Source organism: Phialemonium atrogriseum, assembly GCF_030411735.1.
Source record: "Phialemonium atrogriseum strain 8032-3 unplaced genomic scaffold QBC33scaffold_32, whole genome shotgun sequence".
Classification (NCBI taxonomy): domain Eukaryota; kingdom Fungi; phylum Ascomycota; class Sordariomycetes; order Cephalothecales; family Cephalothecaceae; genus Phialemonium; species Phialemonium atrogriseum.
This window is the reverse complement of record NW_026848169.1, coordinates 1375-19238: the sequence shown is the minus strand read 5'-3', so window position 1 is coordinate 19238 and position 17864 is coordinate 1375. Positions and strand designations below refer to the sequence as shown.

General features: G+C 55.8%; 6 protein-coding genes across 6 annotated transcripts in view; 5 read left to right on the top strand and 1 right to left on the bottom strand.

Moving 5' to 3' along the window:
• Positions 1-1043: 1043 nt before the first annotated feature.
• On the top strand, positions 1044-2156 carry QBC33DRAFT_598410 (uncharacterized protein; the record flags this gene model as incomplete). Its single annotated transcript, XM_060431972.1, has 3 exons — positions 1044-1448; positions 1497-2040; positions 2093-2156. The coding sequence occupies 3 exons, from the start codon at positions 1044-1046 to the stop codon at positions 2131-2133; spliced, it is 990 nt and encodes a 329-aa protein (XP_060279505.1). The 3' UTR covers positions 2134-2156.
• Positions 2157-4831: 2675 nt separating this feature from the next.
• Positions 4832-6329, top strand: QBC33DRAFT_549881 (NAD(P)-binding protein). The gene is made up of 2 exons (XM_060429009.1): positions 4832-5051; positions 5110-6329. Exons 1-2 carry the CDS (start codon positions 5010-5012, stop codon positions 6037-6039), a joined length of 972 nt encoding a protein of 323 aa, XP_060279504.1. The 5' UTR covers positions 4832-5009; the 3' UTR covers positions 6040-6329.
• Positions 6330-6662: 333 nt separating this feature from the next.
• QBC33DRAFT_549879 (amino acid/polyamine transporter I) lies at positions 6663-8696 on the top strand. Its single transcript, XM_060429008.1, has 2 exons — positions 6663-8164; positions 8232-8696. The coding sequence occupies exons 1-2, from the start codon at positions 6839-6841 to the stop codon at positions 8520-8522; spliced, it is 1617 nt and encodes a 538-aa protein (XP_060279503.1). The 5' UTR covers positions 6663-6838; the 3' UTR covers positions 8523-8696.
• A 1468-nt stretch (positions 8697-10164) lies between these two features.
• Positions 10165-14286, bottom strand: QBC33DRAFT_459711 (Hydantoinase/oxoprolinase; the record flags this gene model as incomplete). The annotated part of the gene is made up of 3 exons (XM_060424941.1): positions 10165-11001; positions 11064-13192; positions 13311-14286. The coding sequence occupies 3 exons, from the start codon at positions 14284-14286 to the stop codon at positions 10165-10167; spliced, it is 3942 nt and encodes a 1313-aa protein (XP_060279502.1).
• A 609-nt stretch (positions 14287-14895) lies between these two features.
• QBC33DRAFT_246154 (major facilitator superfamily) lies at positions 14896-16886 on the top strand. Its single transcript, XM_060422955.1, has 5 exons — positions 14896-15159; positions 15252-15391; positions 15458-15573; positions 15655-16380; positions 16453-16886. Exons 1-5 carry the CDS (start codon positions 14983-14985, stop codon positions 16812-16814), a joined length of 1521 nt encoding a protein of 506 aa, XP_060279501.1. The 5' UTR covers positions 14896-14982; the 3' UTR covers positions 16815-16886.
• Positions 16887-17503: 617 nt separating this feature from the next.
• Positions 17504-17864, top strand: part of QBC33DRAFT_518663 (fungal-specific transcription factor domain-containing protein) — a gene marked incomplete at both ends in the record, with an annotated part of 1594 nt that continues 1233 nt past the window's right edge. Inside the window, 2 exons of the mRNA XM_060426256.1 lie at positions 17504-17577; positions 17648-17776. Coding sequence (XP_060279500.1) covers positions 17504-17577; positions 17648-17776 — 203 coding nt within the window. The remainder of the gene's footprint in view (positions 17578-17647; positions 17777-17864) is intronic.

The following is a 17864-nucleotide window of genomic DNA, read 5'->3' as shown; positions in this document are numbered from 1 at the left end:
GGTTGGGTTGAAGAGAGTTTCTGCTTCGGGTTTGTAATCCGAATCCTGGTCACAGGGCACACCCCGTGATATCAAGGTACGACTTATTCTTTAGAGATGTACCTGGACTCGATTGGGCTCCATTTACACGAATGCGCCGGCGTCAATAAGGTTGCTGAGGGGTGACGGTACGGTACGCAGGGAGAATTAGAGTTGGCGCGAAATTAAATTGCAAGATACCCAATCATCCAACTGCCGTGTCGCCTAATATTCTTATATTAACTTGGTTGCCAACCCATCGCACCGCGTGGCAAATCTGCACCGAATGCCGACACACTGCTTTCAATACCGACATACAAGCTACGGATATTTAACTTGCAACCTTATTTGTGGTTGGCTGGTTGGTTGTTGTCTCATTAAACCTCTATGGTCTCTTGTCTGGGCATAGGCTTTTGCCGGCGTCCAGGCTCCAGCATCTCCTAGACCACAAAGTAATACTGACTGTCAAGGGGAAGTATCGGCGGGCTTGCGACCCGCATCATGGCCAGCAGGCCAGTCCTCTGCCAGCATCTAAGATAGGTCGACCAGCAGAGGGGAGGGGATCCAATGACTCTCGACTGCGACGCAAGTCAACGATACAAAATTAGACCGCAGCATTAGACTGCAGCACCTGTGTGCTTGTGTTGCCAATGTCGCCATCGTTATAGGTTGGTGCCACAGGTGTGCAGTTGCCATCTTTCAATCCCTGGGTATAATAATCATGTCGAAACACCATTACGGCGTGCAACCAGGTAATTAATTAGAACTCCTTGCGGGGAAATCTTTAAAGACCGCGCTCGGCTGGATAAATCGCCAAGATAAACAACCTGGCACCTTGCGGTCTTGCCGACGGCCACGGCATATGCGAGTCCAGTCATGACGGAGCTTGAGTATTTATATATCAGTCGAGCGGGACCGCTCGCGCGTGTTCTTGGCCATTTCCACTCTCTCTGGGACGCATCACTGACATCGACTCTGCCAACTGGACCCTGCCAAATCGAAACTGCCAAATCGACCCTGCCAAGATGAAGTGGCTTTCCACAGCCCTCGCGCTCGCCGCGCCTTCTCAGGCGTACCTTCGATTCGGATGTTCGACTCTGACCGTCCAGCGCCTTGATCCGCTCGTCGAGCCAGGCGTCATCCCTTCGGCCCATGTCCATCAAATTATCGGTGGAAACGCCTTCAATGCCACCATGGATCCCACCGTCGACATTGCCAACAAGGCTACCTGCACCACCTGCAGCTTCTCCGAGGATTTCTCCAACTACTGGACTGCCGTTCTGTACTTCAAGGCCCGCAATGGCTCGTACAAGCGCGTGTCACAGTACCCGAATTCCCTCTTGGGCAACCTGAACGGCGGCATGACCGTTTATTATATCCAGCAGGACTTCAATTCAAACGGGAACCAGAAGGTCACGGCCTTCAAGCAAGTAAGTTTACTGCTCTTGAAGCCGACGTCATTGGTCTAACAACTCCAGGGCTTCCGTATGACCGTTGGCAGCCCGCAAAACAAGGCCGGAAACAACCCCGGCATCAGCTACACTTGTCTGCAGAACGTCAACACCCGATTCCCCGAGACCCCAGATTTCCCCAAGGTACCGTGCCCCGCTGGTATCATGGCCAATATCCACTTCCCCGCATGCTGGGATGGCAAAAATCTCGACAGCCCCAACCACCAAGATCATATGTACAACACCGGAAAGGGCGGCTTCGTCCCTGCCGGCCCTTGCCCAGCCTCCCATCCCGTTAGAACCCCTCAGATCGCATTTGAGGTCCTATGGAAAACGCAGGACTTCCCCCAGGACATGTGGCCCACGGATGGCTCGCAGCCTTTCGTCTGGAGTTTCGACGACTCCGTCGGGCACGGCTCTCACGGCGATTACGTCTTCGGCTGGAAGGGCGATGCACTCCAGCGCTCTATGGACTCTTCTGCTTTGCTCAGTGATGGGCTTAAGACCCAGTCTGTTGCCCAGGCGAACCAGTGCAACCTCAAGAGCAGCGTCGTTGAAGATGTTGACCAATGTAAGTTGTTGTGCGTTTTGTTAAGAGATCTTAAGCTAATAACTTTTTACAGGGCTCACTAAGCTTCCTGGACAGGGCGCTATGCCCATGTAGGATTTTTGGCGAAAATCGATTGATGAACAAGTTGGTTGGTGAGGTTTGGGGGGGGATGCTATCGAGAATTTGAGACTCTGTACTAGGTAGCTCTGAGTGTGGACACATTCTTCCAGTCTTTTCCGATGCCAAATAATTATTATTCTGTTTTCGATTTGCCAAACCGATTTGCTGTACGCAACGCTCCGGCCTGCGAGGTAGGATAACGTCGAAGCCACATGGCGGAACTCGGACGGTGATTTTATTTCCTTGCGGTTATGGGAATCGTTTCTCCTTCCCTTCAATCGGGGGGCGGGCCGGGGGAGGTTTGATCAGGCTGATGTGCCACTGGTCATTAATACATTATTATAAGCTACCTAGACTTAGCAAGGACTACTATAGCTTGCCAATATAGGATAAACTAAGAGGGCTAAACATCATTGCTCATGGGGTAATTAATTGACAAATTCTACCAACGACCTTCCGCTCCTGGCTCTCGAGCGCATTGCCAAGACCGCAGAGAGTGTCGCCCAGATTATGGCACTTTTAGCTATCGAGACTGGCAAACAGACGAAACTGTTGGAGCAGTACTGAAGCTTTCCAAGAAGCAGGCGAAATCGTTGAGCAACCTAGTCAAGTCTGTGACCCACGCTGCCAACACATCTGTCGCTATTGTAGGTGTCTTACTTTCCTATGGTGAGGTACTAGCTGACTACGTGTGCAAAGCGACATGGATACTCGTGAGCAAGCTCTTTGAGAGGCTGGGGCTCATAGGGATGCTGATGATAATGATAGCGAGGTAGAGGGCGAATAGGGTAGTGGTGAGAGTGCTGGTGAGGGTGCTGGTGAGTAACTGGTGCAAAGCTGTGTCCCGTGATGCCTTGGCCTCCATTTTGTTACCGAGGGTACAACGTACTTCGGGCGAGGTATGGAGGGGACACGCCCAAGGAGTGAATATCACGGCTGCGTCAGGGCTGCAGTCACGTTGTCAACACGTGGGGCCAAATTGACTACAAGGCCGAGCCTCTCGTACAACGTATCGCATCAGGGCTGCAACGTGACATTCGAGGCAGTTGACATAGACACGACCTTTATCGGCACTGACCTCGACATGGGTCCTCAGAACCCGCCCCGTCCCCGTGAAGAGACAGTCCGGGATTCGACTGTCAAGACACGCCACCACGACGGCGACTATGACCACAGCATCCAACCCTTTTCTACAGTCATCAGTTCAGAAACGCATCTCTGCAGGGTTGATTTTATTTTTAGTCTGTGGTAACTATAGCCGTGGTGGCAGAATGAGGCTCTTAATTTCGGCCCGGCTAGCGCATCACACAAACCCCGACATAGGACGCACACCCCCAGCACTGGTTAAAGCCACAGACGAACCAGCCCACCCACGAGGAAGGCAATTGCTAGAGTCTAGATTTACAGCTCATGATATGCTGTACGAGGCGGTCAAAAACTTGATGAAACGATGGGAGGGGGCTGGGGAAGGAATGGGTTCACAACTTTTGGACTCGCTCTTGGAAGAGGACGATCACGAGAAGATCATGGCCGATTGAATGCTGCGTCAAGCTGGCCGCGATGTTGCCTTGTTTGGTGGGTGAAGAAGCCCCAAGAAGACTTCAGGACATGACGCAATGCTATCGGAGCTTCCAAAGCAACCCCTAGGAGTGAGCAGAACCTTCAAAGACAGTCAAGCACACCCAGTGGACTTATATCTCTGTTGAAGCCATGACCATGCTCATCATGGCACAATAGAATCTGCCCCGCTGAGACAGCAATTACCACAATCACATCTGCTCCTGTTGCGACGTATGTGTCATCGCACGGAGAAGCTCTAAACCTTCCCCTGAATCATCTCCTGGGGCTCCTTGCAGTTCTAGGACGCTCTTATTTATGGGGAGACACAGATGACTCAGCAGCTGAACTGGCCGTCTAATGACTTCACACATCATGGCACCACTTAGTTGTTGAACGTCTAGACAGTAGCAAACGCACAAGCGTCGTAGAATCTCGCACGATGCGCAGTGTGCACGACAGATTTCGCCAATCCATTTCACACCAAAGCCAGGCACCTAGGTCAACTGCGTCTCCCTTTCGCAATGGTGTCTCTGAGCTGTCAGATGACTTCACATCGTATATACGGCGGGGGCTGAAAGTGGTTAATACATGCGGTAGATGCTGGGAGGGTACTGCATGCTAGACAAGGCTTGTGAGGTCGGAGTGAATGGCTCTCTCTGGAATGAGGATTAGCAGTCCAAGCATCCTGTGGTAAGCGCTGGAAACATAATTTGTGCTCGTGCATGTGCAGACATGGGAGGACGGACCATGGTCAAAATTCGTCGTATCGCCGGACCGGGTGGGCCGAGTAGCCCCAGTGAACCGCCCTTGTAAGACCAGTCCGGCCACCTGCTCCGGGTAAGTTTGCCGGTGCAGTGTCCATCTCGTGGCTATCATGTTGGTTTAAATGCATGTAGAATCCTTACGTCCTCCGTGCTAGCATCAGCCGTCGCGGCGAGGGCTAGTTGAAGAAGTGCGAACCCGAGAAGGATTGGGAAATTCGTCAAAGCTTGAAGAGAATCCTGCCCATGCTATTGGCGGCCTCGTATAATTAGTGCGCCGAAATACGACTCCGGGTTAGCGTCCGTGACGTCGGTTATATGCAATCCTTCCGGGCCACACGGCGACACGGAATTAGCCAAGCCCGACCTCCGCATGTCTCCTAACTCCTTTTAACGCCGCGATTTGCAATCTTAATGCCTTTTATCTCGGGGGGCATGTAATTCTATTATAATATTCAGCGTTTCTTCCCGGCTTTCTTTCTCCTCTCCAGCTTGCAATTAATTTACTAAACTACCTACCTTTCATTTAATTCCTGACTGCCTTTCACCATGGCTCCCACCAGTCCCATCAAGAACGTCGCCATTGTTGGCGTGAGTTATCCCGTTTCCTGCCGGATCATCTGGCACGCCACTAACAATCTATAACTAGGCTACTGGCCGAGTTGGCGGTGCGTTTGCGGAGGCGCTGGCCAAGACCGGCAAACACACCGTCACGGCCCTGACTCGTGCAGGCAGCACAGGCACCCTGCCCGAGGGCGTCAACAAGGTCGAAGTCGATTACGACAGCGAGGAGTCCGTCGTCGCAGCTCTTCGGGGTCAAGAGTTCTTTATCATCACCCTTTCCGTGCAGGCGGCTCCCGATGCCCACGCGAAGCTCGTCCAGGCAGCAGGCAAGGCAGGCGTTCCCTACATCATGCCCAACCTCTACGGGAATGACTACCGCCACGAAAGCCTCGGCGACACGGACTGGAGCAAGACCCATTATGCAGAGAAGATTGCCCAAGTCGAGAGCACCGGCGTGTCGTCGTACATCGCCATGGTGTGCGGCTTCTGGTATGAGTGGAGCCTGGCCCTGGGCGAGGTCACATTTGGCTTTGACATCAAGGACAGGAAGGTCATATTCTTCGACAACGGAAACACCGTCATCACCGTCAGTACCTGGGACCAGTGCGGTCGTGCCGTGGCCGCGCTGCTGAGCCTGCCCGAGAGCGGTGCGTCGCCGTCGGTGGCGGACTGGAAAAACAAGCCCCTCTACATCTCGAGCTTCCGGGTCAGCCAGCGTGACATGCTGGACAGCCTCCATCGCGTCCTCGGCACCACGGATAAGGACTGGGAGATCACGCACGAGTCGTCTGAGAAGCGGTTCAGGGATGGGTTGGAGGAGCAGGCCCGCGGCAGCCGTCAGGGTTTCGCCAAGGCGTTGTACTCGCCCATCTTCTTCCCCGACGGCCGCGGCGACTATGAGACAAACCAAGGTGTGTCTAACAAGCTGCTTGGCTTGCCGAAGGAGAGTCTTGATGAGGCCACGAAGAGGGTGGTGGAGATGGTTGAGAGCGGCTGGAACCCTTTTAGTACCTGAGAGCAATGGCGAGTAGTTATCTTCGAATCTAGGTAGGTACTAATTATTGTCAGTGTTGTAATTACTGTGCCATCTTTCGTGCCAGCCCCGGGGGGGCAGAATGTCGTTCACTTGGGGGGACTGGATCTAATTAGCACAAATAGCGAACTTGCATTAATTAGAAAATGTGAATTTTGGAGGACAGTGATAGACAGTTGGACTTGAGATGTCTTCAAGCGTTCCCCCTCTTTTGAGTCGAGGACTAATTTATTAATTACTAGATAATTAATAGCAGAGATCACACTAGAGGGCAACAACAAGCAATTACACCCACCTCTGTAGTCTAATTGTGCTTGTGTCAGCAACGATGCTCGCAGCCCGCGTTTACATCTCGAACTCCCGTTGTGAGTTGCATTGCACTCATTGTTGCAGTCTCGAGAATCCCGGCACTTGACATCGTCATTGGTCCTGTGACGGTAGGATCGCCGGCTTGCAAACCTGATTGGGCTCTTTTAAAAGAGGATGGACAGAACTAAGCAATGGAAGTGGTTAGAAGGGAACAAGAACCCCACTATCGGTCGGCCCCTTTGGTAGGATTTGCCCCTGAAAACCCAAAATTGATGATGTCACTTGCAGTCCAGTAATCCGTACACAACTGCGGGGTGCTCAGGGTCCAAGACACTTCGCCCCGGTTTCCTGTCTCTTGGCAATAAAGCTTCTCTTGTTCTAAATAACATCGACAGAAGTCTAGCGTCCACCAAACGGCACCCAAAGCTTGGCATATTTAAAGACATAAAATCACGACAACGAAAAAAATACCATGGAGGAGACATCGGCAAAACGGCTGTCGACCAACCTCGAGGATGCCGCGGCCCTGGAAAGGCTCGGCGTCAAGCAGGAGCTCCACCGCAACTTCTCGACCATCTCCATGCTAGGACTGGCCTTTGCCATCCTCAACAGCTGGACCGCGCTGGCGGTGAGCATGAGCCTTGCGCTTCCCTCGGGCGGGCCTAGTGCTATCATCTGGGGTCTCATCGTCGCGGGCTGCTGCAACCTCTGTCTCGCCGCATCGCTCGCCGAGTTCCTGTCGGCTTACCCGACCGCCGGCGGCCAGTACCACTGGGCGGCCATCATCAGCTGGAAGCGCTACAGTGCGTCCATCAGCTATGTGACCGGGTGGATCAACGTCGCGGCTTGGGTGTGCTTGACGGCAACGGGCAGCCTCTTGGGTAGCCAGCTTATTGTCGGGCTGATATCGCTCTTTCACCCGGCCTACGTCGCGCAGTCGTGGCATCAGTTCCTCATCTATGTCGCGTACGCGCTGGCGGCCTTCTTCATCAACACCTTCGCCAACCGGCTGCTGCCGCTGTTCACCAAGAGCGCCCTTTTCTGGTCGATTGGTGGCTTCGCCATCATCAGCATAACCGTTCTGGCCTGCGCCTCGCCAAACTACCAATCGGGCAAGTTCGTGTACGGCGACTTTATCAACCGGACCGGCTGGCCCGATGGCGCGGCATGGCTCCTGGGGCTGCTGCAGGGCGCGTTTGCCCTCACAGGCTTCGACGCGACGATCCACATGATCGAGGAGATTCCCAGGCCGCAGGTCCAGGGCCCGAGGATCATGATCATGACCATTTGCATCGGCATGTTCACGGGCTTCGTCTTCCTCAGCTGCCAGCTCTTTGTGCTGACCGACATCGACTCGGTCATCTCGTCCTCGGCCGGCCCTCTGCTCGAGATCCTGTACCAGGCGACGCAAAACAAGGCCGGCGCCGCGTGCCTGCTCGTCTTCCCGCTCGTCTGCATGCTCTTCACCACCACCTCCCTGATGACCACGTCGAGCCGCATGAGCTACGCGTTCGCGCGCGACCGCGGCCTGCCCCTGAGCCGCATCATTGCAAAGGTCCATCCAACCCTCGACGTGCCCGTGTACGCGCTCGTGTGGACGACCGCCTGGGTCATCGTGTTCGGCTGCATCCTGCTGGGCTCGTCAAGTGCCTTTAACGCCATCACCTCGGCGAGCGTCGTCGCGCTGGGTGTCACGTACGCCATCCCGCCGGCCATCAATTGCCTGCGCGGCCGCAGGATGCTCCCCGAGACGCGTGTGTTCAAGCTGTCTCCTGCCGTGGGCTGGACGTTGAACGTGGTGAGTTGTGTTTGCACTTCGCCCATGGCCGATTATTGCAATGACTGATCTGACTCGTTGGTGTTAGATTGGGATCTTGTGGACGCTGCTTACTACGGTCTTATTCGTCTTCCCACCTGACCTGCCAACTGACGCCACCAGCATGAACTACGCCGTCGTGGCCTTTGGCGTCATTCTCGTTATTGCTATTGTGCAGTGGGTCTTTGACGGGCGCAAGAACTACACCGGCCCGCATCTTGACGAAACCGCACTTGTAGAGGGACGGGTGGAGGGCATCACGGGGACAAAAGAGGAAGCACCTGAGGAAACGTCTGCGGAAGCATCTACGTCGCATGACGAACTGCAGCGGGAAAAGTAAGGGGTGTAAAGGGGTATTTGGACAGCACTGGGGTTTCTATGATAGACAGTCAAGTCGGCGCTGACACTTCGGATCTTTAACTGGCTATGGACGATACACCGGCGACCCTGGATGTACGATTAGCAAACTTGCGATTCAAGGGAAGGGACTGTTTAAATAAATGCTTTCATCCAAGTATTGGGTCAGAAATGGCGAAACCAATGCCGGTGACGAATGTCCACATGTAAATTCGGAACGGCGAGTGAATTGCTTGTCGTTTCATCATTGAAACCTGGTATGAAAGAAAAGGGAAAGAAGGTAAGATTGAAGTTTTTACTTACAGTATCAAAGATAATTAAACTCTGGAATCTCTAGCAGGGTTATCTCTGAGACGTAAGATAAGGAGAGATCTATGCTCTCGTTGTTGAGAGCGAGTATCAGCGAAACCAGCGCACTTTATAATTTCCCAAACATCCCGTCTTCGCAACTTGAGACATGATTAGCTATAACGAACGAAATACTCTTCGGCGACGATTCAAGGGGGTTCTGCCGTGGACGTTGGCTGGATGACAGGGATTCAGGTAAGACTTGCATATTGATGTGCCTGGCTTGCGCTTCACGCCGAATGAGTCACAACGATGATTGCAGGAGGGGTACCGGCAATACCTGGTCAAAATGGCAGGCCGCATGAAGGAAACCAACCACATTGATTACGCGGGATTCCGGCACTGGTGACGCAGTCCTAGTCACTGCAAGTCTCCATCGCTCTGTCCATGTTCACTCGTCGAAGTTATCATCCCGTCTCCCTTCTGATGATTGTCGATCAAGGCAGACACAAGCAACTCTGTCACAACTGAAGCCCAGATGCAACTGCAGGCAATAGTAATTACTGTACAACAAGCCGGGAGACCACCCGCACAGGAAATCCATTACTGTCAGCAACCGCGAAGTACCGTGGAGTTGCAAGGCGAGGAAGAATGAGTCACCGGCTAGGAGCTGCGACGGCGCGGATATACATGCAGCACTGAGCCCCGCCAGACCTTCCCCCTTTTTTCCAGTCCAGAATCCTCCGGGCTTCCCTCCTCCAAACCCCACCACCGTCAACGGGTGCGATTGGCACGGCATGTAATAATTAGCCCCTCGGCTTCCCTGTGCTCCCTCCCAGCTCCCATCGCAGCCAGGAGCCACCCAACTGCATAAGCTAGGTCTCCGAGCCTTCGTTGCCCAGGCAGCCGGGCTCCCGGACACTTCGAACCTGACGAGAAAGACGGAATCAAGTACCCAGCCATCGCTGTTCTCCCTGCCGTGCTTTCTGCACGGTGGCCGCGGAAGAGTTGTTGGGAAGGTAAATTTGTTGGGGGGGGGGGGGGGGTTCGGTATTGTGGCTCTCCTACCCCTGATGTCGGTATTGCGAATAAACCCCTGGAAACTGGTGGTTCTTGTGATGTCCTCGCTCGCGCCAAAGCACCTGCCACAGTTTTCTATCCCTGCTCAACCCCCACCCCCTCCCTATTGTCGACCTCATGGCTGTTGTCACGGTCGCTGTCCCGGTGCTGCTTATTTACTGATTCCTGCGACAATAGATGAAAAAAAAAACGGATTCATTAACATACGGAAATCTAATCTAGCATTCTATATTCCGACTCGATCTGGAGATGATATACTAATTCGACGCCGCCATAGCCTGCCGGTTAGCAAGGCTTCCCGCCGCCCTGAACAAAGCCGGCTTCCTGACGAACTTCTCATGCACCTTAAACTCGCCCCTCGGCTTCCTCGGCTCCTTCGCCATGGGATCTCGTCCATACCCGCCACCACCGGGAGTGTAAATGACAAAGCGATCCCCCCTGTTCATATTAGCAGTCGACTTCCCACTCATACCAACTCTCCGGACACTGCCCGTAACCGGATCCCGCCTAACCCAAACATTCTCCCCGCGCTTCCCATCACACCCCCCTGCCAGGCCATACGGCGCATTGACCCTCCTCTCCGACAGAATCGACACCTGCACGGGGATCCGAAACTCGATATCCCGCACACACCCGTCCCCGCCGGGGTGCAACCCCCTCCCCCCGCTGCCCGTCCGGATCGAGAACTCGTGCAACACAACGGGGTATCTCCTCTCGAGGATTTCCGGGTCGCCGATGCGCGTGTTGGTCACCCCCGTGTGCACGCCGCTCTCGCCGTCCCAGTCCGCCCCGGCCCCGGCCCCGCCCGCGATCGTCTCGTAGTAGCCGAAGCCCCGGACGATCTCGCCCGTGGTCGGGTCCTTGCCGCCGTAGCCGAACGTCAGGTTGTTGCAGGTCCCCTGCGAGGCGGCGGCTGTGTGGAAGGCCTTGAAGATGAGGTCGATGACGCGGTTGGTGGTTTCGCCTGTTGAGCCGACTGTTGCGGCGGTGAAGGATGGGGTGAGCAACGTGCCTTGGGGACAGACGATTTTGATGGGTTGGAGACAGCCCTGGTTTAGGGGGATGTCGGAGGATATCATGCAGCGGAGGCAGTACTGTGCCGAGTCAGTTGGTGAAGTTGTGGTTGTCGGGAGGAGTGGGGAGGAAATGGTCTTACGAGAATCGCCGAGTACATGCACGCAGGGGGGCAGTTGAGGTTGCCGTGGTGTTCAGGGCCGGTGCCCGTGAAGTCAAAGACGGCCTCACCCGTCTCAGCATCGATAGATATCCGCAACACCAGGGGCGTCCCATCGTCGGTGTAGTCCACGGCTTCCAGGTCGGCTCCCTCGAAACGCTCTGAAAACACCCTGAGCAGCTCGCGAACCGATTGGGCGGCATTCTCCTGGATGGCCTCCATGTAGAACTCGACCACCGGCCAAGAGTACTCCTTGACAAGTGCACGGATTAGCTGTATCCCCCGTTGGTTGGACGCGACGGCGGCTTTGAGGTCGGCAATGTTGTCCTTGAGGGTGCGGGTTCCGCTGCAGCCGGGAAAAGTGGCTGGGATGTTGTACAGGATGTCTATGAGTCCCTCCTCGTCGAAGACGCCCTCGTTGATCATCTTGAAGGACTCAAACGACGCGCCCTCCTGCCACAGCTCCGTCGAGTTGGGCGGCATCGAGCCCGGAATGATGCCGCCAATGTCGGCGTGGTGGCCGCGGTTGCCCACGAAGAAGAGGATCTTTGTCGGGTGGTCATCGTCGTCGAACACGGGCGTGATGCAGGTGATGTCGGGGAGATGGGTCCCGCCGGCAATTGGGTGGTTGCTAAGGATAACGTCCCCCGGCTTGAGCTCGCCGGGCTTGTAGCGCTGGGCCTGGTAGGCGATGGCGGAGGCCATGGAGCCGAGGTGGCCGGGGATGTGCGGTGCGTTGGCCACAAGGCCTCCCTCGGCGCTGAAGACGGCACACGAATAGTCGAGGCGCTCCTTGATGTTGACCGAGATGGACGTCTTCTGCATGGCATTGCCCATCTGTTCGGCGACGCTCATCAGCCGGTGGCTGAACACGCTGAGGAGGATGGGGTCGATGGCCTCTGTGTTGGCTGACTTGCGCTCGTTATCGAGAATCTCGAGGACGATGTGCTCGGGGAGCTTGACGGCCTCGCTCCTGCTGTCAACCACGATGGTCTGTGTCTTGTCGATGATCATGGCCGGGCCGCGGATCCTGGCGCCGACGGGCAGCTGGGCAAGGTCGTAGACGGGCGTGTCGAGCCAGGCCTCGTTCTCAAAGTAGACCTTGGTGATGAACTGCTCGCGGAACTCGGGCTGAGCGGATGATTCAAGCGCCTCGAGTTCAGCAAAGGGGTTCGAGGTGGCCACGTCGCTAGACTTGGCAACGCTGCGCACGCGGATGTCGTCGATGAGGATGTCGCGCGGCTGGGAGAAGCCAAACTCTTGTTCGTGGCGGCTGGTGAAGGCGGCTCCAAAATCGGCCAACCTGTCCGGTCGGCGAATCATCAAGGCCGTGTCACTTCCCCGATAGCGCATGTTCAGATACATGTCGTGCTCAATATCCTGCTTGCCAAAGCCCTGGCCAGCCAGACCCAGGTTTCCCTGCTCACAGAGCTTCTGGAAGCGAGTTTCCAACCTCGGCATGATGTCAGGTCCGAAGATCAAGGACTCGGGCTCCTGGCTCTCGACTGTCACGTCGGCGAGGGCCATTCCGTACGCGGAGAGGATGCTGGAGTACCGGGGAATAAGGGCTCGCCGGATACCAAGATCCCGGGCCACGAACACGGCATGCTGGCCACCAGCACCTCCGAAGCAGGCCAGGTTGTGGTTGGCAGTCTCGTAGCCCCGACCTTCACTCAACGTCCGGATGGGTCGTGTCATGGTGGCGTTGGCGACGGACAGGAACCCACAGGCCACCTCTTCAGGCGTCAGGCCGGAGACGCCGTCCTTCTCGGCGTTGACAATGGCGGTCATTGCCAGAAACTTGTCTCTGACAACGTTTGTGTCAAGAGGCCTGGGGAAGGACTCTTTGATGATACGGCCTAAGAAGAGGTTGGCATCCGTAACGGTGAGCGGCCCTCCTTTTCCGTAGCAAGCTGGTCCGGGATTGGCGCCCGCGCTCTCCGGGCCAACCTTGAAGAGCCCGCCCTCCCAGGACAGGATGGAGCCGCCACCGGCGGCAACCGTGTTGATGTCCAGCTGGGGGGTCTGGATTGCGATTTCTGCGATGGTGCTCTCGAAGACGTGCTCCAGCTCGCCCGAGTAACGGGCGACATCCGTGCTGGTACCACCCACTTTTTTGGTGTCTCTTGTTAGTTCCCTGCGTCTGGGGGCATTGGATGGTAAGGATGTGGAGGGGGGAAGTGGGGGAAGGGGATGGGGAAGGGGAAGGGGAAGGGGCTGAGAGCTTACTGTCGAATCCCAGCACGGGTGTTGCGTTGTCGGGATGGTAACAAGTCCTAGACACGCCGACGACGCCACCGGCAGGACCACTGAGGACTCCGCGCAGGCCAGCAAAGTTCTTGAAGTTGGTCAGACCGCCGTCCGACTGGTTCAAGAACAGCTTCTTTCCGTTGTCGTCCTCAAGCAGGCCCTTGAATCCTCTCCGGAAGCTCTCGAGGTAGCGCGCCGTGACTGGCGACAGATAGGCATCAGCGACGGCCGACTGACTGCGCGGGACTAGTTTTGCCATGGACAAGAGCCGGGCAGATGCGGCGACTTTGAACCCCATCTCCTCGGCCAGATCTGCGATGATCCTTTCATGATTCGGGAAGGTGTAAGAGTGCATGAAGGCAACGGCAACATCGCGAAAGCCCTTATCCCAGAGACCACGCAGGTCTCTACGGACAGCTTCGAGATCTGGAGCCTTAAGCACTCTCACTGCCTCCCCGGTGAGCCCTTCTCGCAGGTCGGGATCCGCACTGACATGGATGGGCTGCGGCTCCGGATCCTCGGCCCAGCCCTCGATGGTGACGCGTTCATCTACCTCCAGAACTGTCTCGTACAGCTTGTCGAGACGCTGTACGGAGAGGTCAAACAGGTCGGGCCGCGCCTGGTTTCCGATCCTCAGCACGTCCCGGAACCCCTTGGTGGTGATGAAGGCGACTCGCTCGCCCTTTCGCTCCAGCAGTGCGTTGGTGGCGACGGTGGTGCCCATGCGGATGGACTCGACACATTCCAGGTCCAACGGGGTGTCTCGCGGGATCGTGTTGCCCGTTGCAATCTCCAGGATCTGTCTGATGCATTCTGTCGGCGCGTCGCTGTACTCGTCGGGGGATTCTGAGAGTACCTTGAGGATGACATGCTCCTCGCGCCCAGGAATCTGCGCCCAGGCGTCGGTGAAGGTGCCACCCCTGTCAATGGCGATCAAAACTCCTTTGGGGGCCATGATGGTGGTGGCGGTGGTGGCGATGGTGGCAGCGGTGGCGGCGTCTTGCTCGGGGGTCGGCATCTTCGGATGCGGGAGGCTTGGAAAGACTGACTGTGTTGGGCCTTGCATCGAATCGTCAAAGCTGAAGTTTCGGTTGCTTAATAGTCACGGGCTGTCCAACATATTGCACGGCAGTCCAGGCCGAGAGACGCCGGCTTGATGAAGGGGGTTCCCGAATCATCGCCGGCATGTCTCGCTAGCGGCCGAGTTCTCCAGTCGGCACTCGGGTCCCGCAACCGGGATCGGCGCTGCTAAATTATACGCTGTTTGCTCCACATGCCAATACGTACTATTTATCGCGGGGAGATAAGACTGCCGTCGGCAAGTCGGGCAGATAACTGGTCGGTAGGCATCACACTATTACGTACTAATAAGAACTACGTGACCACTTTCCCGGCTCGGTCCCCAGCTGTCAATGCCGGTGTTCTATCGGCGCAAGGGCAGGTTATCGAAAGTTTAGCCCTGGGTCCGGTGTTTTGAGAAATTGAGCACAAGTCTAGACTAATTAATTAGTGATAGCACTACCAACCGATCAAGTATATGGTGGCTCCCAGATATATATGGCTTGCTTGATTCAGTCTCCACCATCCAATCCACTTGGCGATTCTGCTCTGCTACGACTCCCTCGTCTTCACCGAGTATAACTTGGCTCCGATGCCGGCCAGCTCCATCGCAGAGCCCGAGAAGGGGTCAAACATCCCGGTGCCTGACTCTGCAATGACCAAAGAGAACATGACCAACGTGGAGCTGCAGCCCGGCGACAATGAGCTTGGCAACACGATGGAGGTCATCGACCCCAAGGCGGAGAGCAGGATGCTGCGCAAGTTTGACGTGAGTGCTGCCGGCTTACCTGCTTGCCTTGGGTTTCGCCTGGAAATGTCTGGGAAACGGGAATCGGACTGACCAAACCATCTTTGATCCAGTTCTTCGCCGTCATCCCCCTTGGCATCCTCTACATGATGGCTATTCTAGACCGGAGCAACTTGGGCAACGCTCAAATCGCGGGCATGCCCCATGATATTGGCCTCGTTGCCAACCAATTTGGCACTGCAACGACGCTGCTGTACGTCTACAAGTCTATCCAAGTCCAGTCCAGGGGCTGCAGCTGACACACAAAAACCAAAACCAGATACGCCACCTATGTCCCGTTCGAGGCGCCTGTTTCGGTATTGGTCAAGAGCGTGGGGCCAAAGATTCTCATCTCAGCCTGCTCCTTGTGTTGGGGCCTTGTGACTCTGGGAATGGGTACGCGAGGACTCATTCATGTGCATGGTTTTTCGCGAATGCGACCATCCCCCCGCTGACACAATGCGACAATTAATTTAGCCTTCATCCAGGACTACAAGGGACTCTACGCCTGTCGCTTGCTGATGGGGCTCTTCGAGGCAGGCCTGATCCCCGCGAGCGAAGTCTACCTTGCCCTGGTCTTCAACAAGTCGGAGCGAGGCAAGCGCATGTGCCTCTTCTACACCTTCAGCTGCCTGGCCAGTGCCTTTGGCGGTCTCCTGGCATACGGCCTGACGCAGATCAACGGACCCAATGGCTTTGCCGGCTGGCGATGGCTGTTTGCCGTCGAGGCGGCCATCACCATCATCCTGGTGCCCATCTTCTACTTTGTGTTTCCCAAGAGCCCCGTCGATGCGTGGTTCTTGACCCCCGAGGAAAAGCGCATCGTGCGATTGCGATACGATAGGGACCCTCACTGGGCGTACGATGAGAAGTTCTCCTGGGCCGAGGTTGCCAAGGTCTTCCGTGATCCCAAATTCTACGCCTTCTTCATCTACCAGTTCTCCATCAACCTGACGCAGTTTGGTTTCACCACCTTCCTCCCGGCCATCATCTCGGGCCTCGGCTACACGTCGGTCATTGCCAACCTCATGACGGTTCCCATCTACCTGTCGGCGCTCGCCTTCTTCTTGATCATGGCAGTTTCCTCGGACCGTCTGATCAGGCGAGGCCCTTTCATGGCGGGCCCAACACTGCTGCTTGTCATTGGACTGACTCTGCTTGTATCTGTCAAGAGCCAGAAAGTCCGCTTCTTTGCTTGTTTCCGTGAGTCAGCCTAGCCAGTCCCCCTGTTGGGAGTCGATACAACTCTAGCTAACAGACCTAATTATTAAATAGTGACCGCAATGGGCATCTACCCATCAGCATCCCTCTCCATCATGTGGCTGCAAGACAACGCCGCAGGCTTCTACAAACGGTCCAGCATGGTCGGCCTCACGCTGACTTTTGCAAACACGGCCGGGGTGGTCGTCGGGCAGATTTTCACCTCCGACACGGCGCCGTTCTACCGAAGGGGGTTGACTATCTGCCTTGGTTTTGCCGTTTTGGCTTTTCTTCTCGTCGTCAGTCTCATCATCGGGATGCACCTTGTCAACAAGCGAAGAGAGCGGGCGATTCAAGAGGCCGAGGCAGCCGGCTGCCCGATTTCCCCCAAGCCTGAGATGGGAGACTTTGACACGCACTACAGGTACGTGCTCTAGAGTCTGCACGACTTTGTTGGCGTGAGGGCACAATTTGGGGAGGAGGGGTGGTTCAGACGCGACGTTTGCAGGTTTATTTTGAGGGAGGAAAATTCGAGAGGGATCTACTGGTCTGAACTGCTTGTGCTCGCAGTTGATCGGCGCTAAATACAATCCCGAAGTCTTTCGGTGGCGGGCAGCGGAAGCTTCTTATTATCTACTGCGTACCTATTGGTAGATGCCCAACTGAAGACACATTGATTATACTGTTGTCATTATTTGTTCGCCGGCCGGTATTATGCGACTTGGAGCCTGGTATTCTCGTGCCAGTCGTGTATTATCTTGGTCTTGGTAGTGTTCCACGTGGGTGGTTCCAGATTCGCGAGTCACGACTCCTGTGGAGCTAGTGTTGATAAAGCTACTCTCGCATGCTACTCCGCATTTTACCAAGCTAGTCGTGCGGAGATAACGTGCCCATAATGTCACTTCACTTAGCAGCACACCAGCGTAGACCCACTAGATAAGCCGCCTTCGTCAGCCAGTCCTGCTATTAGTGTGCTGTACTAGTCATCTCTTTAGGGGCTTCTCCATAGTTTCCCCCGCTTTTGCCCCCGGACATTCCTAAATCGACGGGATTTTTGAACACCCAGCTCGCGTATGAAGAGTCCAGTTCGGCGCGCGTTACATTACACAGAGACCATTGGGCCTACATGGATCGCGCAGGCACCTCGTCTAGCGGCCAGTCGCCGCGGCCCACCAAGAGAGCGAAGAGGAGCTCGATCGCGTGAGCCAAGGCCCTCTCCCGTCCCCGGCGTTTGCGTTTGCGTTTGCTGAAGCTCAAGCGCGGTCTCTAGGTGTCGGAGGTGTCACTCTCAGAAGATCAAGTGCTCCGGCGGAACTCCATGCAGTGCCTGCTTGACCGCGGGTAAGGCAAGTGATTGCCATTATCCGTTTCGAGAGCGCAAGGTCACCATATCCGAACAGTCAGTCGAGAGTGGGGGGGGGGGGGGGGGGGGGGCGGGCGGGGGGGGGGGGGGGGGGGGGGGGGGGGGGGGGGGGGGGGGGGGTGCG

Coding starts and splice junctions, on each gene's coding strand:
- QBC33DRAFT_549881 (XM_060429009.1), top strand. CDS start 5,010: ATGGCTCCCACCAGTCCCATCAAGAACGTCGCCATTGTTGGC. Junction 5,052..5,109: donor AGAACGTCGCCATTGTTGGC/GTGAGTTATCCC, acceptor ATCTATAACTAG/GCTACTGGCCGAGTTGGCGG.
- QBC33DRAFT_549879 (XM_060429008.1), top strand. CDS start 6,839: ATGGAGGAGACATCGGCAAAACGGCTGTCGACCAACCTCGAGGATGCC. Junction 8,165..8,231: donor TGGGCTGGACGTTGAACGTG/GTGAGTTGTGTT, acceptor CGTTGGTGTTAG/ATTGGGATCTTGTGGACGCT.
- QBC33DRAFT_246154 (XM_060422955.1), top strand. CDS start 14,983: ATGCCGGCCAGCTCCATCGCAGAGCCCGAGAAGGGGTCAAACATCCCG. Junction 15,160..15,251: donor GGATGCTGCGCAAGTTTGAC/GTGAGTGCTGCC, acceptor TCTTTGATCCAG/TTCTTCGCCGTCATCCCCCT. Junction 15,574..15,654: donor CCTTGTGACTCTGGGAATGG/GTACGCGAGGAC, acceptor CAATTAATTTAG/CCTTCATCCAGGACTACAAG.